Raw genomic sequence first — 19,092 nt, 5'->3', positions numbered from 1 at the left:
AATTGTGTGGCCGTACCCAAATTAAGTGGCCAACGTGTGTCTATGACCTTTGGGCGAAAGCAAAGGACACCAAAGTATGAAAAACTAGCTTTATTTTACATTTGCAGTTCATTCCCTTCCGTGTACAAACTGCAGGAGCATGAGAACATAAAAGGATATGCATACAAATGTAGATAACCGTAGTTTAGAAAATGAGAGATGAGAGTGACAAGGATGCATTCAGGGCATCATAACAGGAAGAAAAACAAAATCGCGGTTCAAGCATTGACTTCGGTTTACTAATTGCGAAAAGGCTCGAAGCCGGCGTACCAAATACCAAAATTATGATGTAGTGGGAAGAAGCAGAACCAAGTGTTCCATTTCCACTTCAAGAAATAGAGTTTCAAACACTTGCTTAGAAAAATAAAAATAACCCAAACGGTCATTGATTAGAATTAACATTTAGTTACAGCTTTTAACGTGTTATTCACATTTTTATTTATTTATTTTTTTGTAGATCCAGCTAGGTTTGACAGTTTTGTTCCATGTAAACGGCAGTGAATAAATTCCCAAAATGCTTACAGTCAACATAAAATAAAAAAAAAGATCTCTTCAAATGTGCATATGTTAAAGTGACGCAATGAAAAGTGTGCAACCACTCCTGTGGCAGATACTATCATTTCATTAAAACTTAAAGACACAATTAAACCCTAAAGTACAAATATTACTTGTGTAATAATAATGAAAATAAATAAAATACAAAAGAAAAGAAAAATACTGATTCGTTACGTTTCCTAAAGTTATTTAAGGTTCTGCCCTCAAGTACGTGTGTTATGTTTGCGTGTCTGGATCACGAAAAGGCCAGCAACAAAAAAGCTGCAATGTCAACAAAAAGAAGGAAAATACGTTCCGCTGTTCCAACAGAGCTTCTGACTTCACTTTGGAATATTTTTTCTCTGCATAAGCACAAACAGCTTTCGAAATCCCAGGATGCCTTTTTTTGCATGCCCTTTGCATATGGCGGCTGCATGAGTGAGTGAGTGACAAACATCGCACCAAGCTGTCCGAAAAAGAAAAAAAAAAAGCAACACTCAAGTTTCATTTTCCTATTAAAATAAAAAGTAAAAAAAAATAAATACTGCCTTGAGGCTTCTTAAGCTGTCTACACCTGACAGCTATTTGCAGAAGCACGACTTCACTGTTGTCATAGCGATTATCAGCATGTAATACAGTACACGGTGTTCTCATTGTTGCTTGGTAACCAGATAACGGGGTCAACGACCACCGGAACACTGCGGCGCCTTTTAGCAAATCTTCACGACAGTATCACCCAAAAATGCCGTTTGGCAGAAACGAGACATCAAAAAATGTCAAGGAAATCAAACAAAAACAAAAGCACATTGTTCCCATTTTGCATTAAAAAAAAAAATAAAATAAAAAAATACAAATAAATTGTGATGCATCCGATTGATGCACCTCTTCACATAGAGTGCTGACACACGCGTGCGTGTCACGCCTTAATACCAACTTATCCGACAGTAAGGCCGGAAAAGGTCACGTTATACCTCAGTGGAGGAGTGTTTTCCGTCTATTGACGACCATGGAAGACACACAGTGAAGGATTTTCCACCAGGCTTCAAAATAGAAAAGCTCTTAATGGCAAGATAGGAGGACTTCATTCCTCCTCCTCCTCCTCCTCCTCGTCGTCCTCATCATGGCAGTGGGTGATCTCCTGCGGGGTTTGCGGGAACAGGTTGGGAAGCTTGATCTCGCTGAAGGAGCGGGTCAGCCGGTTGCGTTTGCACTCCAGTTCTTTGCAGTCGCTGCAGTGGTTGCGGTTGCGCGTGGCCAGCGGCGACTCGCCGTCGATGTCCACGTGAGCGTGCTCCACCATCGACTCGTGGGGCATCTGAGGACCAGACGGACGAAAATGCCTATCTATATAGCTTGGCCTCAAAGGTTGGGGAGACACTGCATTACAGTATTAGTACCAAAATGAGCAAGCAAATTGACAAAATCAAATGAAATGAACAGAATAAAGTTGCTATTTTAAGAGAAAAAGTCACGGTTAAAGATTGTTTTAAGATTAGGACAGTGAAGAAGAGTCTTGAGTGAAACATTTGAGCTGTGCAGTCCATTGGCCGTTCCAGCCGGCTCCTGAGAATGTCAAATCGGATTCTCCTTTTGACTTAAGATTAGAGATGGCTCGATACCACTTTTTCATATTCCGATACCGTACCGATACCAATACGGCGACCGATACTTATCCAATTGTTTTTGTATCTCCAAAAGCTACCAAAATGTGGCTGTTATTTGACATCTTAATATGACATCTAAAAACTCCACGTTCGCTGCATAAAAACTATTCTGGACCCCTAAAGAAAGAAGGAAATCACACAGAAGTCATGTGTATCGCATTTCACGGCCCATTAGGCGCAATCTCACTTGAATCACTAAAAAAAGATCTGCTAAAACATGATTGGATACCTTGTTAGAGCTCGATTTGCTTTTTGCGACCTTCAAAATCCTGCATGAACCCCTCATGCGCACACAATATTCTAAGTTGGAGTGGCTCCCGACAGTTTGCAGGCCATGACGTCCACATTGTAGAAAACAGCGGAAGAGCGTCCTCACTTTTGCCCCCCGGAGGAGCGAAGCTCTTGAACAAATAACCGCTCGCTGTCCCAACTTGGACTGACTAACCGAATGCACGAAGCACTTGAAGCTAGTGTGGCACGACCTTAAACCGACCTTTTGATTTCTTAATTAACTTTTTGTCAAAAACAAAAAAAAACCTTCCGGAAGCATGTCTGTACTCACAAGCACGTGTGCGGCTCTGAAGAGGTAGCTAAACGGATAGTAGAGCAGGTTGATGAAGGAGGCTGCGTAGAGATCGGCGTAGCGCATCACTTGGGAGGCAAACAAAGTCTGCCTGGAGCCGCTGCGGAAAAGGCTGCCCATCATGCCGTAGCACATGTCCATGTCATGCGTGACTTTCTGTAGAAGAGAAGAAAAAAAAAAAATCAAGTTTTGTAAGTGGATCCGTGGAGAAGAAAATTGACTCATTTAAAAAAAAAATAAAAATGGATCTTTGACGTCTTTAGCCGTCAATGGCAGTAAATTAGTTAAACAAAAGCAAATTTTTTTTTTCATTTTTTAAGCTCATAGAAGGATAGGTCAAGACACACACACACACACGCGCACACACACACAAACAGAGATAAAAGTTGTCTGCTGCAAGACTTGAAAATGAAATTGGGAGGTTGTGTAAAATGTAGACAAAAATATAAAAATGTAACACAATGATTTGGAAAACCTTTTCAATTTCTATTCAATTGAATACACTACAAAGACATCTAGAGTATGTAACGTTCAAAATTGATAAGGTATCATTTCAGCAAGACAAAAATCAAGCCCCATTTTTGCAATCGCTTAGCTTTGCGCTAAAAGAGAGCGAGTGAGTCCTTGTCATGACCCGTGCCGGTCACGCCGGTTTGTGTTATCGTTTTCGTCACCTCCCTGCCATGTGCGCTTTGTTTATGTTTTATCAGCTGAGCAGGGGCGTCTCCTCCGACGACCGACTCCGCCCGCGTCATCACGAGCGGGCGCCCAGCCCACCGGCGCCGCACCTGACATTCATTCACTGATTAATTACACACACTACTTAAGCCACCTACACTGACTGCCCGGCGTCGGATAATTTTCCTGCACGGCTCATGTTCATGACCCTGGTATTGATTGTTCTCTTGTTCATGCATTTTTTGCTCTTGCGATCTCTTATGTTCCACGTTTTGCCAGCTACTGCTCGGTCTCGTTTTGTTCCTCGTGTTCTCCAATTGGTTTTCCCTCTTGGCAAGCTATTAATGTTGATCATTTTTCCTTTTCCTTGCCGGTGCAAGCGCTTTTCGTTCCGTCGTTTATCTCCTCCCTGGCGTGAGCTTTTCTCCGCCAGCGCTTTGTGTTTTTCTCCTGATTTATCGACGGATGTAATATTAAGATAGTTATATTTGCCTCAATTGATGATTGGATTACCACTATTGTGATTCAATAAATACTCTTTGTTAAACTGATTTTCCTGTGTCCGCGTTTGGAGAGTCCTGCCACCTTCTTCCCAGCGTTTCGCTGGCAAGACCCTGACAGTCCTAGACTGGCCTGGCCTGGACATGTTGCAGGTATCAACTTCAAAATTTGTGAATATTTACAAAATTGCATTTCTTCATATTTATATTTATATTTATATTTAGAGCTAGGTATTTTTTTAAAATACTGTACTAATATTACCTCATTCGCTCCCATTGACGGATATAGAAGTCAAAAAGTACATTCATTTTACCTGGGCTGACAGTGAGTGAATTAATTGTAATAATGACTTTACATCTGTGCGCAAAATCCCTTCAAGTCAATGTCGTAAGACCGGAACTCGGTCATAAATCAAGGATGCCCTGTATGATCTATCTTAGTTTGTGTGCGCACGTGTGTGTGTGTGTGGTTATTCATTAATAGTGAGCCTCTATCAACCACACACAGATAGACAAACTGTGGGGCGTGCTATGAGAACAAAGGTAAATCACACTCAGCAAACATACTCTTCAGGTGACAGCATTTGGACAGGGCCTGTCCCCTTGCGTCGTCATGGAAACCGAGGTGATTAAATGCGTACCTTGACTCTTCTCTGGATAGTGCTGATATCGGGCCTCTCGTTGCTGCTGCTGTCCAAATGTCTGCAGGAGGAAGAGTGACACATGATTAAGCTCGCTGACAATAGGTGGTTGGGGTGATATCAGTTTGCGAAAGAAGCCGGCGCCTTGTTATAAATAACACGTTACAGCCCGCTCCTTTAGACTTTACACTCTTGACCCCGAGGACCCCATAATACGCACGTTCGCGCACAAACTGATGTGGTTTGTCGGTGCAGGAAGAGTTCTTACTTGTAGAGTTCTGCCAAGAAAATGTCCAGACCTTGCAGTTCTTCAAACAAAGCTGAGAGAAGAGGGAAAAAAAACATGATCAGCATCATTATTTATGAGGATGAACGTGACAGCAAGTCATTACAATGCTACGCCGATCGAGGCCCAGAATGTTTATTTATTTATTTATTTTTCTCTCATACTCACAACTCTTGTCGGTCCACACGTGCAGCTCCTGGGCAAGCTCAGGTATGACCAGGAAAGTCCTCCAGCCTTGGCGTTTCTTGGACTTGAGTATGTCCCCAAAGATATGGTCCCCGATGTACACGATGTCCTTGCCTTTGGCCCCGAGCAAGTCACACACGATGTCGGAGGAACCTGTGGCGAAGGATCATGACATCACACACGGGGGGTGGGGGAGGGGGGGACTCACTCAGTGACCACGAACACTCTGTCACCACATGAAATGTCTTACCTCCAGAGTAAACAATACCATGCTGCAGGGGTCCTGTGTAAGTGCCGATCTTTAGTCGCCCTGTGGTCTGAAGGAAGTGCAAAATACATCAAGTCATTGAAATGTGGACCAATACATAAAATAACTTAAAAACAGACTGAAGCTCTGTTCACTAAAAAAGAATTATATTGAATATTTAGCAAAGAGATAAAGAGAGCAGCAACAGGCAAAATACTGCCACAGTTGGTTCAAAAAAAAAAAAAGTGCAAAGGAACAACATTTGTTTGCTCACAGCAACACCGAGATTTGCATTAAGTTTAGTACGACCAATCGAAAGTCTGCAGCACAACATAAATAATTGGAATTATATTTTTTAATATAAATAAATTAGGAAGATCACTTGAAGTTGGTCCTTTTCTAAATAGCTCGCATGCTGCAAAAGTGTGAGCCCCCCTGGTCTGGCGTGTACCTAATGAAGTGGCTGGTGAGTTTACAGTATGTTTTCATGAGTTGCCCGTCTCCTCACCGTGTCAACTTGACGGAGAACTGTCCCATCACCGAAAAACAGCGGCTTTCTGGCATCCACCAGGATGAGGTCGAAGTAAGACTGCCACGGTCGGTGCGAAGTATGAGGCTGATGTGGAGGAAACCACACAAACATATGGATTATTTAAAAAAAACAAAACAAAAAAAAAAAAAACGATGGTGGATTTCAATACAAAGACTAAAAACTGAGCTGGATTTTATTCATCTTGTATAGATTAGTTTCAAAGAGAATATTCACCTTTGGACCGTGGGGGAAGTCAAACAGGTAAGTCATGATTTTCTGTGAACAAAACAATATCCATTGAGGGGGTTTTCATATATTGATGTTATTACATAAATGCGGAAAAAAATGACACTTTATTTAAAATGTTATTTTTCAGTAAATGAAAACATTTTGACTATACTGTTGCCCCGCAGCTAACAAATCGCCGGTGTGCCTGATGGCGTGAATATTAATTGTCTTACATCAGTGTATTTGTAGTCGCTGTTGGTAGCCAAAAACACCTTGGCAACTTCATTCATCCGGCTGAGGAGAAGAGGCAACTTTCCCTGGTGAGAATGCAGGAAAGAAAATTGAATCGTAAAGCTCTTTACGGGGCCTCCTCACAGATTCAAGTTTACGTAAGAAGGGCAGCCTTCATGAATACAAACTACTTACATCTCTCACCACATACTTCTCAAGGTTCTCCACGGTTTTTTCCTTCAGTGTCCCCTAAAAAGTTAACACAGCTTAATTGTAGTAGTTCTTTTTACAAGCATCACCGCTTGATTGATTTAAAGTTGAGTCACGGTGAACAAAAATTGTCCGATGATTGCACGACAGGAGCTTGTTCGACAGTGTTCAAAAAATAAAAATAAAAAAAATGTTCATGCATGTAATCCTTTGTCAGAATGTGTATTTTCTGTTAATAAATTTATTGCACGCACAAATATGACAAAATAAATAAATAAATTAATTAATTAATTGATTAAAAAAAAAAAACATCCCGTTACTTTTGGTAAGTTTATTTGCAGTTTTGGATGAGGACACTATGCCTCCACAACAGCAAGTGGCAGTATGCGACCAGTATAGCTTTAGCATCATAATTTCTGTTTACCTATTATCCTGTAGTACTGTGTAATAGTACTACTAACGTTGTACTACACTCTAGTATACCGTACAGTATCTTGTAAAAATATATTTAGCAATGGTAGCAGCTGGCAACAAACTACTACGATGACTAACAGTGATTTGGACCCGACGAAAGCTCTGCAGATTTGGTTTCTTTGGTGCACTTGAATTTCATCGTCATGGAACTAATTTAGCAGGTTTTACAGAGTAGAGTTCACACATGCTTTTTTTTTTTTTTTTTTTTGCCACATTAGCTTTCATACGTGCTGTACCTTGAAGTGGACCCAGTCGACAGCATCGCGAACATCCTGGAACATGCTCTTGTAAGACATGAAGAGGTCACCGTCCTTAAAGCCCGTTTCGCAGCTGAGGAGCAGAGACACATGTATACAGCTGTTGCACAAGACCAAGCTTTACACGAGGCTTTCCACAACATTGCTCTTAGTTTTCATTTCTTGGTTTGTCTTTATGCTCATTTGCTTTTAAATGGGATAGCCTTCCCTTGATGGCGGGGTCCCCAGCCAACCAGGAAAGCATTCTTCCCCTAAAAGACCAACAACCAGGTTTCAGAGGACAAAGACCATGCAACCATTCCAGATTACATTCTCAAGAAATGTACAGGACATTGGATTCTTTGCTAATATTAGCATCCAATGTGTAGCTCACTTTTTTTTTTCCCCCCTCCTCATTCTTAAGTTAGTAAAAATGTGTTATACCTGTGTTATTATTATTACAAACCAACAATTAGGGAAAGCAACTAAATTTATTGACTGCTTGACTTCAGCTTCCATGCAGCAGGGGTTTCTTTTGTCCCAGCTTGGTTTGAGCCGCTTCACATGCAGCGCCCAGCAGCTTGCTGCATGACGTCACATGACATTTATTGTAACGAGCAGCTTCTTACCTTGTGTACCTATCACAGTTGGAGAAGAAATCCACTAGGCATGCAAAGAGGTAGGTCTCTTAAAAAAAAAAAAAAAGTCAGTCACAAAACATCACACATAACGTGCACTGAGATTTTTCGTCATTAGCCTCCAAACTCCGTACCTGGCAGGTTAAAGAGCGTGTTGAGAATATAAAAGCGCTCTGTATCATGTCTTTGGATGAACTTGTTTGGGTAGCGCTCGCGGATCTCGGGGCTGGGGAAAGAGGAATCCCATTCGGGTGAGCTTATGAGGGAGCCGTGATGCAGGCACACATACCGTATGAGGACACAAACCTGACAGTGTTACTAACAATCGTCCTCAGAGACGAGGAGAGATGAATGTTCAGAAGCCTCACCCTCTGAGGAAGTTGAATCCGTGGACGCAGACGAGTATATTACCGTAGGCGTCGACCTTCAACAAGTTTCCGTACGTGGTGTCAAACACGAGGCCCCTACAAGTGAAAAATAGAACAAATCAAAAAACAGGTCGTGTTCAAGGCTGTCATTTCTCTTCATATCCTGCTGCCCTTTTCCTGCTCTAGCCAAATAGAGGTCAGAAGTGGCAGTTGGACCCACCTGGTAGGAAAGGACGGATCGTAGACAAAGTTGAACAACTCCTGTGGGTAACCGATGGAAACCAGCCGCTGCACTGTAAGCTCAAATCCGAGCGACTCATACTCCGGTGACTTGTACACTAAAAAGCAAACACACAATGAGTTTACCGAACTGGCTCTGCGTGGGAAACGCAAGTCTGAGATTTAATGAAAGCAATTAGAGTATCGTGTTTTTACCGACAACAACACGCACGTATATTATGACTGCCACAAAAGCATTCTTTTTTTTTTTTATATATATATATATTTCAATTGACTGGTTGTAACCTATCGTTTTACTATTTTCCATCTGGTAACATATTTCTCTTCGTGTGGTGCCATCAAAGGTGTGGAAGTATAATGGGACGTTGTCACGCTCTTTAAAATGAAGACTTTATTGCATCCTTCAGCAGCACACTCGTGTTAGCGGCCGGAAATATAATGCATAGCTAAGAAAGTACGCTGTTGAACTTTGGAAGTACATTTTCCGGAGGTGGAGACACTCAATCAATCAATCAATTATACTAAAAGACAAAGAAGCTAAAAAAAAAAAAAAAAATTAAAGACAATGATAATAGATAAAATGACAGTCCTAAATGAAAAGACTAACATAAATTATTTAAAAGCCAAACTAAAAAGGACTGCTGAGGTCATCTGAGGAGCAGAAGCCTCTCAAGTATTTTCGAATGTATCTGCATAATCATAATCTTCACTTTCAGTTGTGTTTTGACGATCTACACTCGTAAAAAGTGCAAAGGGTGAACAAAGCTCAGTTCAATCAACTGTCTATTATGACACCTGCCCGTATTTTTGGAGTCGTGAATCCAAATGTTACTCGGACATTGGAGTACGGACTGGACTTGAGACTTAGCCTATTATTTTCCTCTAAAACAATAAGGCATTAGAGCAGACGTAGTCAATTAAATAAAAGGAAAATAAAAGCAGCTTTTTAAGTTTGAAGCCCCTTCACGCATGCAAACGCCAGACATTGCGCTCCCGTGTGTGTTTTTGTATCAACACAAGCCAGGATGTTCTCAAAGGACATTTGATCAGGTGTGAAAAGAAAAATTCGGCCCAACTTTCTGTGGAATCTCAGATGAGCTCCGGGCAGGCTGATGAGGCCGCTCCTCGCCATCGCCATGAGCTACGTATTTACCCCCCGGGCCAAACAAGGACTAGGACAAGGCTTGGAAAAGTCCGGTGGAGGATTAAAATGATATTGGACACTGGGACGAGGATCTGTCACATGTTATAAATATAAAATGAAGAATGTGCTTGTGTTGATGGCTGCTTTCCTTACTCGGGGTGGAATTGTTTGGAAGAAAGGTACAAAACAGAATACTTCTTTGAGTCCCTCTCCTGTTGCAAGACCCATATTTAATATATACAAATCCCACCTGAGTATTTTCCTTGGTTAATTTTCAATAGTATTGTTATTTAGTAAATTGTTATTTTATTTCTTGTATTAATTTAATTTAATTTAATTTAATTTAATTTAATTTAATTTAATTTAATTTAATTTAATTTAATTTAATTCAATTTTATTTAATTTTATTTAATTTTATTTAATTTTATTTTATTATTAACAGAGGAGTGCCAAAAATGTTACCCGTGTGGATCACAGATGTGATGCTTTGAGTTCAGACTGAACCTGTTGTTTTGCAGGAGTCTGTTTCTGTGTGACACGTCACCTTTCGCCGCTCAATCCTCCTGACTCTCAGCCCCAGCTGTGGTGCTTCAGTAAACCGAGGGTCTGGGCCCTCTGCCCAGACCAGTAGCGCATGCCAATTACGTTGCCTTTCCAACCCGTCTTTCTCCACTCCCTTCTCCTCCTCCCTGAACCAAACTCTCTCGTCGTATTCTTCTTCCCGAAGCTCAGGGGCACTACAAAGGAACCTATTTTAAGAGTTGTTTACCCTCGGTCACCACTGCGATCACCGTTCTCACTTTCACGAGTTCAGTGCCAGGCCCTTTTCTACATGTTGACCTTGCCGTGGTCAAACCTCAATTTAGCATGTCATTCCATATCTTAATCTAGACTGTAAAACTGGTAGTTAGGACTGTCATTTAGATGGTGAGTCATGTTTAATTACATCATAAAATCAAAGATTACGGTTGCTAAATCATCCTGTGCATAATTAAATGACTGATTGGGAGGTGTTGGTTTAGCGAAACAAAGACGGATAAATGAAAGACTTTTTTTAAATATCGCATTAAGCATTTTACAATATTTCACAAATAAGTGTCGTTTAAGTTGCCCCTATTTCTGACAGTAATCTCCGGAGTTATTTGGAGTGTCATCAAAAGCCTTATTGTGAGGCATTGATTTTCATACAAAGATCTTTGGTGTGCGGACCGGAAGATGTGGGACTGTTGGTTGTGCTCGCTTGAATTTTTTGGGTTCTCATATTTCTCCCGCTGACAGGATGCACATGACTAACACACACAGACACACGCAGGCAAGCATCCTTCGAGCTGGTCTGGTCAAAGGGAAAACAAGCATTCAGACTCACATTCACACCTAGGGGGAATTCAAATCATTTTCGATTGGATGAGAGATAGAATAGATTTGAAGCCCAAACCTCAGAACCGTGAGGCCAACGTGCTAGCCACGAATACACCACGCTGCCACAAAAATAAAATAGGTAATAACCGGAGGTGGGCATTCCGTCAGTACTGACTGAAGGGACGTCAATCCGTTACTGGCGTTTTTTTCCGACGAATTGCGGAATAAAAAAAATGCCAGACTGCATCGACAGAAATTAGGGGGGTCAAAAGCTGACAGCCCCTCCGTGGATACGTGATAGCCAAGCTTCCTGCAAACATTGGCGCTTAGTTATGAGCTCCCATAAAAAGAGTCATGTCAACAGCTGAGCAAGTTGCACTCGACGCTCAGATAGGAACTGCAAATTCAGAGAGGGGACTATGAGTGATGGCGATTCTCAAAGGAGTCATCACTCAAGAAGTTCACAAACACACGTGACCTACTTAACAAAGTCATTTGGGTTATTTTTGGAAGCGGGGGATGAAAAAGTGGGTCTGAGTCACAGAACAACACGGCAGGATAATTTTGGAGCCGTTACTAGTCAGTCGGAGACGTATGCAACTGATCCTGCGTACCAGGGAGTTATGTGGAATGTTCAGAACATGTTTGCCGCTCACAGATGGAAAGACCGTGTAAAACTTTTGGATTGGCGGGCCACAATGGGTTCTAAAATATGACAGAGGGGCCGGACCAGGAGCAGATGGATGGATTGTTTTGGTCACCTCACCTCATCGGAGAAAAAAATATATATGTCATTTTAAATTAAACTGAACAAAAGCATTACAACAATTTATGTCTTTGAAAAAACACAGTATTTAGAAAATAAAACATTAACAAAGTTTATTCATTTAATTTTTTTCAAGTTTGGCGGGCCGGATTAAAACGTTGAACGGGCCGCATGTGGCCCCCGGGCCGTAGTTTGCCCACACCTGTCATCGAAGAACTGCAGAGCGGCGATTATTACTTTAGAAACCATTTCTAACGAGTAACTGTTGACTTTCAGTCCTAGGGAGTAACTAATATTTCCTCGACTTGTTTTGTTCCCATCGGTGTTGGGTGAAATGTTACGTACCTGCCAACGTGTAATCCATATCAAAGCCAAAGCACTTAATCTTCTCCATTGCCAAGCTTCTGTTGAAAAACACTCTAGACAAGACACACAAGAGTATCTGTGTTACGGGCAATCTTAAACAATAACAGCAATTCTCAGGCACAATGGCAAATAGTGTTCCTGGGGCGAAGAGATGAAACCTTCCCGCATGCCAGACTGGTCGCCAGCCCCGTGAGAGGCTGATAATGTGAGACTGCTCATGAGCATTGGGATGTGCCATGCAATGAGAAAAGCTTACAAAAATCTCTCATCATTTTGTATACTCACAGGGTGTGCATCTCACCAATAAAAAAAAAAAATATGATACAATACGTATCTTGATGCTTGAGGTGAGCTATGATTCAAAAATGGTTTATTTCAAAGTGGAACGATTCAATTTGATTCAATTCAACGTGATTACGATTTGATTCCATATGGTGTGACAAAATTAGTTTCCTTGTTATTTACAATATGAACACACTTGTCAGCATTGTATTTGCGGTGATTTGAAATTAGAACGAAAAATAGATTGCGACGTGATGAATTCACACTTTCCCATTTAAATCGCAGTAGAAATCACAATACATCAAAGTTATGTCTTTCAGAACTTAAGATAAAGCTGAAATGATCCACATCAGACCAAACCAACCAGAGGAACCTCTTCGTCAAATGGAATTGCATTTTCAAAGAACTCAATAGCTGAGCTAGGCACGAAAATGAACAGATTTAAACACATTTTGATTTCATCTAGCATAGAAATGCTGTTGGGTGCAGGATATGATGCAAACAATTTTCAAGCACATTTTTTTTTTTTTAAATTACAATGACACTGAAAATGATAAATAATTGTGAGCTGGAAAAAAAGATGCTGGTCAATACACTGCATGGTAGTATAAATCAAAATTCATGTCAGTGATTTTTGCTTTTGCCGGTTTAAAATTGTTGGACTACTTCCCGTAATCCAGTGTTGGTCAAGTTCAAGACATTACACAAACTGAAATTTTCGTCATCATCATCATCGTCCAAAAAAAAAAAAAATTATAATCACCAAACATTTTTTACTGAAGAGTGATATCACGGAGAATGATGCCATGAAATTATTCTTCAAGGAATATGAGTTCTTTTTTGTTAGCAATCATATTCTATTTTAATCCCATACTGATTAAATAAAAAAGACAACTGGAATCTGAAGCCGTTTCCATTTCCATCAATAAATAGAAACTTGCCTTCTGTGACAGTGCGCTACTATTTCCAGCGATGTGTACCACACTAAGACTTTGTGACAATCGGCCAGCTAATGGCTCGTAAATCAGTCAGTGTCCCCCGTTATAGACGTTTTGTTTACATCACCAGGCTGACATTGCTACCAACTTCACTCACATGATGTTTTCCATATTTTTCCTACGAATTCCCCCCAATTTTGACACTAATGTTGACGTGAGAAATACATCCAACTACTTAGGATTTGATTTTTATTTTAGTCGTGAAACTCTGAGACAAATGTCAAGGTGGATAACACATCATTCATGTTCCAGCACACTCGCCTATTTCATTGTCGTCAAAATAAGATGCAAATGAGCCAAAAGGATATCAAACATCCAAAGACAAATAGAACATAGTGTAACACCCGAATGGCGTTTGTAGTCCCGTCCGACTCATCAAAAGCAGACAGTAAATACCTTGAGGCAGTTCCGTAGTGAACAAGCTCCCATTTCGATGTTTGTCCAGGAGAAGAGTGGCGATGCATTCTATGTCAAATTAAACCTCACTTTGACTCTCCGACCTGCTCCAGCAGGCCACGGCAGCACCCACAAACAATGACAACCCCCCCCCACTCCACCCCCCCAACCCAACCCACCCCACCCCCCTCACTTTGCTTTCTTACCATTCAGACGTTTTCTGACTTGTTGCAAAAATGATTGTGGCTATTCTACGTCATTCTCTGTTGTTGCGTGCGGTGAGTCAAGAGTTGTTGTTTGGTGGCATGATATTTATGGGCCTTCAAAGATATCTAGAACAATCACAAGTCAGGCAGAACCAAGCAAGCCACTCAAATAGTGAATGGGCTCGTGGAGGATGTACTTGACCTCAGTTCTATTGTTGAATGAAAAAAAATATTTCTATTAATCATAATAGCTTTATTATAATTCTGAGTATGCATGCATGCCAGCATTTGACTTTAAAAGTGGAATGCACTGCACTTATTGTGATTTAGTCTGTGGATTGTTAAAACCGTAAATTGTACCCTGTATTACCAAAATGTTTTGAAATAATATTTTGGTTGAATTTTCACTGCACAATAATTACCATGGTCTTTTTTTTTAAATCATGTAAAACACTTCTTTTTAAAAACAAAACTAATACTAAAACTAACCTGAAATTAAGTGATTTTGAAAAAAACTAATACTGATAAAAACTAACAAACCCGCCCTGAAAAAAATAATAATTAAAATCAAAACTAACTATAATTAAAATTCCCAAACTATAATAACCCTGCTCTGCATAATCATCGACTAAACTACTTCATTTAAGTTTAAGCAGTCATGACCGGGGCTCACCAACTCAATTATCCTGCAAGTTGGTGACCCCCAGGTCATGACCTCAATAGTATGCGATGAAGCTCAGCATTTTGCATAACACTAAATACAATCAAACCACGCCCAAGAAAAACAGTCTATGACAACAACACTAGGAAAACCTGCTCAACAATTTATCCAAACTTGAGTGTACCAAATCATGACATTTATTGTGACGTACTCAACATCAATGCCTGCAGTTGTTTTTGATGTGACATCCAGTACAAATAAAGTCAAATATTTAAAAAAAAAAAATGTACAAAAGTGTCGTCTGACGTCTAACACTGTCATCGTGGGTTTGACATTCAAAGTATTTATGTGACATAGCTTCCGAAGGAAGAAAAACGTATTTAGCAAGAAATATGAAGCCAACATTAATTTCTTTACTGGATCTGACCCCTGGGCCTTGACTTTGTCACCCGCATGTTAAAACAAGGATTACATAAGAGAACACCTTCAAGCTAGAAATATTGTGTCAACATTCATGGTAAAGTATTTGTGTGGCAGATCTGCGGGTAGCGGAGCTCCACGTTTCTTACCTATGGTAGGGATCTCGTCTGTATTTTTTCATTGCCATTCGGTCCATGTTGGCAGGCAGGTCTGCATAATTCTGCAGTCGGTCACTCCAAGAAGTCGTCATCTTTAGTATTTCAGTGTCTGAGGAGACAGATAAGAGAACTTAAAAAAAAAAAAAAGTTGGTGTTCCATTTTGCTGGCGGTTCTACCCAACCTCATAGCGAGGAGCCGCTAAGGTTGACCACAACCGACTGTGAGAATGTGGTGTGTTTGTTCAGGTGTTGTAGTTTTTGTATCTATTTCCAATAAAACTGTCGCATGATAAAACATTTATAAACGGTACAAGCAATTTAATACAGTTTTGAAGTCATCTTATCTAAATGTTGAATTTTATAGGTTGACTAAGGCATAATAAAAACGAAGGTTTCCCCATGACTCTTAACGTAACACAAAATTCAAAATGAAATTTCGTTCATTCTTTTAAGCAGCTTGCATGTGACTCCCTGAAAAGAGGTTCACGACGATTAAGACTCAAACTAATGACATACAGTACATGAAAACAATGCCGTGTGCCACTATGTTTAGCGTCAACTTGGTTTTGAGTTTTAAACTTTCCCACGTTGTCACGATGCGCTTATTACGTGTCGAACGGAAATTACCATGCCTCATTTTTATTTTACTAAACATGTACTGCGAGCAACAATTTGGTCTATTAATGCAAACTTGCACATTCCTTTGTGCGTTATCTTGAATGAAGCGCAGTGACGGCCTGGGATTACAGTTTATTACTTGAATGTGTTGTTAACACTGTCGGCATGAATATAATAGATGACGAAATCACAGCACACAGAAGATACTTAAGAAGTGGTGAGCACCAAACACACAAAAAAAAAAAAGGGAATGGCCTGAAATGAGTCATGTCGGGGCAGCCACGTAAAAATCAGATGACAAAGTTGTGTCTTAAGTGTGTGTCTCACTGTGTCAACCGTTTACCTGATTTAAAACAAGATAATGTTTACACATCTTTTAACCAAATCTTTGAAAATGGGATTTGTCGCAGGATTATATATTTCAAATTGGCAATAATGCAATGGTTGGTAAACACCATCATTTATTTTTGCGTTAAGTAACATTTGCTGTTGAGGTGAAATAACAGCAATGTCAACATTTGAAAATGAGTTTTCATGACAATAAAAACCAAGTTTGTACAGATTAATGTGACCTGTGTTTACTTAGGCAAACTTCTTATGTACACATTTGTTGATATTCACATTATTAATATTTTTAAAGAAAGTCAACATTTTTCTTAAGGGGGGCATCTTGCCCCACTCTAAACTATTATTTAAAATATTTTAATGAATGCATGTTCCATACTTTTCATCCTCTAACTCACAGGTGTCAAACCCAAGGCCCGGGGGCCAGATCTGGCCCGCAACCTCATTTTATGTGGCCCGCAAAGGGCAAATCATCTGCATCAACTTCCTGTTTCTAGCATATTTTCTTCACTTGTAACAACACTGAGATATGAGATATTGCCATTTATTTGTTACCAATCCTCCCCTTTTAAAATAAATTGAAAAATTGTTGAACAATTACTTACTAGCTTCTGATTTCAAAACTGGCTTTGCAATCAATTTCTATGGGTTCACAGTCATACCGGCCCTCTGAGGGAAACCACAACTACGATGTGGCCCGAGTTTGACACTTCTGGTCTAACTAGTCGATGAAGGGGACTGTACACACGTTATTATATCGCATCTGACATTGAACATCCAAAGGCAACGAGATACAGTATAATGTATTTAAAACAGAAATTAATAATTGTGCCAAATCAAAAAATTTACCAAAGGAAGTAAGACTAGCTAGAGAAGCTTGCATGAAATACATTTAAGTGCCCTGTCAACTGTGACTCCCTGAACATTTCTGCACCTTTGGTCTGTGGCTTGTTGATAGTCATTAGGAAGTTGTTTTTGTTTAAATCTGGAGGAGGGGGCAGACTGCATAACACGATCGCTTATGTCAGCTTTCTTGCTCTTGTGTCAACACCCGGCAGTTGAGACACATGATAAAATGTGTCACGGAAAGCCACACACATCAACACTCGCATCTTTTTCTTTTTTTTTGGGGGGGGGGGGTTAATTTCCAAACAACTACCGGGTTACAGTCATTTTTTAGCCAATGCCTTCAGGACACCTGTGTTTACACTCGGACCACGGTTCCGCGGTGTCAGATGGGAGCTCAGGTTCAGTCGGATACAGTATGTCCGAACATTGCCCACACTAACGCAAAACGGGCTTTGTTCTACTTACACAATCTATTCCAGCAGCGCCGTTAATAAGCGCTACTACATCGTACTGCGCCAGTGAAATCTTACATAAAAGATCATTTATGAACTACAATGACGGTCGCTGTGGAATCAACTAAGCTAACAGAAAATCACATTCGATGGACTACCAAACATCTCGTTACTTGCCAAACAAGCTAACAGTCTGCTAAGCGCTCCTTAATCGACATTGATTGAAGCGGGTCGCCAAAAATGTATCGGCCGATCCCCATAAGACATCAACCGGATACAATAATAAACAACAACCAGAAAGGGTCGTGGCAGGTTTAACAGGACTGTACTCACCACGGCTATGTCTTATGTCAAACAACTGCACCGCCACAACGTCTGAGCATGCGCCTCCGGCAACGTGAAAGCGTGAGAAAGAAAGGTTGTGATTATCTATGCAGAAAGCTGCAGCTCGAGACCAATCTGGAGTTTCTCTCTCCTCTCTGGGTTTCTGTCTGTCTTTCTCTCTGCTGCCAGATGGAAGAGGAAGGCATACAGAGAGGGCGGGATCTCCTTCTGTCTTTCAACAGGAGGCGGGGTCACTTACCATCTTGGCCAAGGCAAGCGTCACAGTGGAAGTGCGTCTCTGGGCGTATTAATCACAATTACAATCATAGTATACGAACAACAATAGAAACGTAATAGGCAGATTAGTGTGCTAGGGGTTGGCACACCAGCCTCACTGTTCTGAGGTTCGGGTTTCGAAGACAGCCATCCTCGGTGGAGTTTGTTTCCCCTCCAGCCCGTCCCCACGTGAATGCACGCAAGTTTTCTCCAGGTTCTGCCACTCCCTCCCGTAAAAATATACGTTAGGTATATTAAAGACTCACAGGTGACAAAGTTAAAGAAGGACAAGATCCAAGGTGGTTAAGTCAGTGCTTCTCAAATAGTGGGGTGAAAAATTAAAAACTTCATCAATCATTACAGAGCATTTGGGGGGGCATTTCAGTACTGATGTCATTTTTACATCCAAAACGATTATATAAGTGCCAATGTAGTGCAAATAAATAAATGTACGTGTAAAATGTTCATTTTTCAAATATATATTTTACTATTTCCCAAAAAATAACCAATTCTTTGATAAGATATATGACTAAAACGAACAAACAAATAAATAATGAATTGATGCGGGGGTTAAAAATGAAGGCATATTACAGGGCTCACGGCGGGTGTAATTAAAGAGTGAAGCAAGACACACTTTTTTTTCCCACCCCTCTTTTATAGCCTTCAAGTACAGCTCTGCAAGCGCATGATATTTTTTGCCTGCATGCCCGACATCAATCTTTTACTTGTTCTTTCCAATAGAGGGCAGCAAAGTCACATTTTTGAATGCCGACGTGCGACGCGTAGTGGGGGATGACTAAACGGTTTTTATTAAGTAAAAAGTGAAATTTCATGCAGAATGTAGAGGGGGGGGTAATAACAAAACGATAACAAAACTGCACCGCATTGCATTAAGATTAAGATTATGTTAAATAATTTATAAAATTATCTGGAGGCATCACTTTTGTTGTTTTTTTT

The 19,092-nt window shown here is 40.5% G+C and overlaps 1 protein-coding gene across 1 annotated transcript; it reads right to left on the bottom strand.

The window, feature by feature from the left end:
• Positions 1–75: 75 nt before the first annotated feature.
• Positions 76–18,069, bottom strand: nt5c2b (5'-nucleotidase, cytosolic IIb). Its single transcript, XM_088301717.1, has 18 exons — positions 17,869–18,069; positions 15,263–15,380; positions 12,130–12,203; positions 8,496–8,613; positions 8,276–8,371; positions 8,042–8,133; positions 7,899–7,956; positions 7,270–7,363; positions 6,545–6,598; positions 6,352–6,435; positions 6,125–6,166; positions 5,867–5,974; positions 5,362–5,428; positions 5,094–5,264; positions 4,908–4,959; positions 4,640–4,700; positions 2,800–2,976; positions 76–1,888 (listed from the first exon to the last, which is right to left on the bottom strand). Exons 2-18 carry the CDS (start codon positions 15,361–15,363, stop codon positions 1,655–1,657), a joined length of 1,683 nt encoding a protein of 560 aa, XP_088157843.1. The 5' UTR covers positions 15,364–15,380; positions 17,869–18,069; the 3' UTR covers positions 76–1,654.
• Positions 18,070–19,092: the final 1,023 nt, after the last annotated feature.

This window comes from Idiotropiscis lumnitzeri, chromosome 8, assembly GCF_059441095.1.
Source record: "Idiotropiscis lumnitzeri isolate Australia: NSW breed Sydney's pygmy pipehorse chromosome 8, RoL_Ilum_1.0, whole genome shotgun sequence".
Lineage (NCBI taxonomy): Eukaryota > Metazoa > Chordata > Actinopteri > Syngnathiformes > Syngnathidae > Idiotropiscis > Idiotropiscis lumnitzeri.
This window is presented reverse-complemented; position numbering and strand designations above follow the sequence as displayed.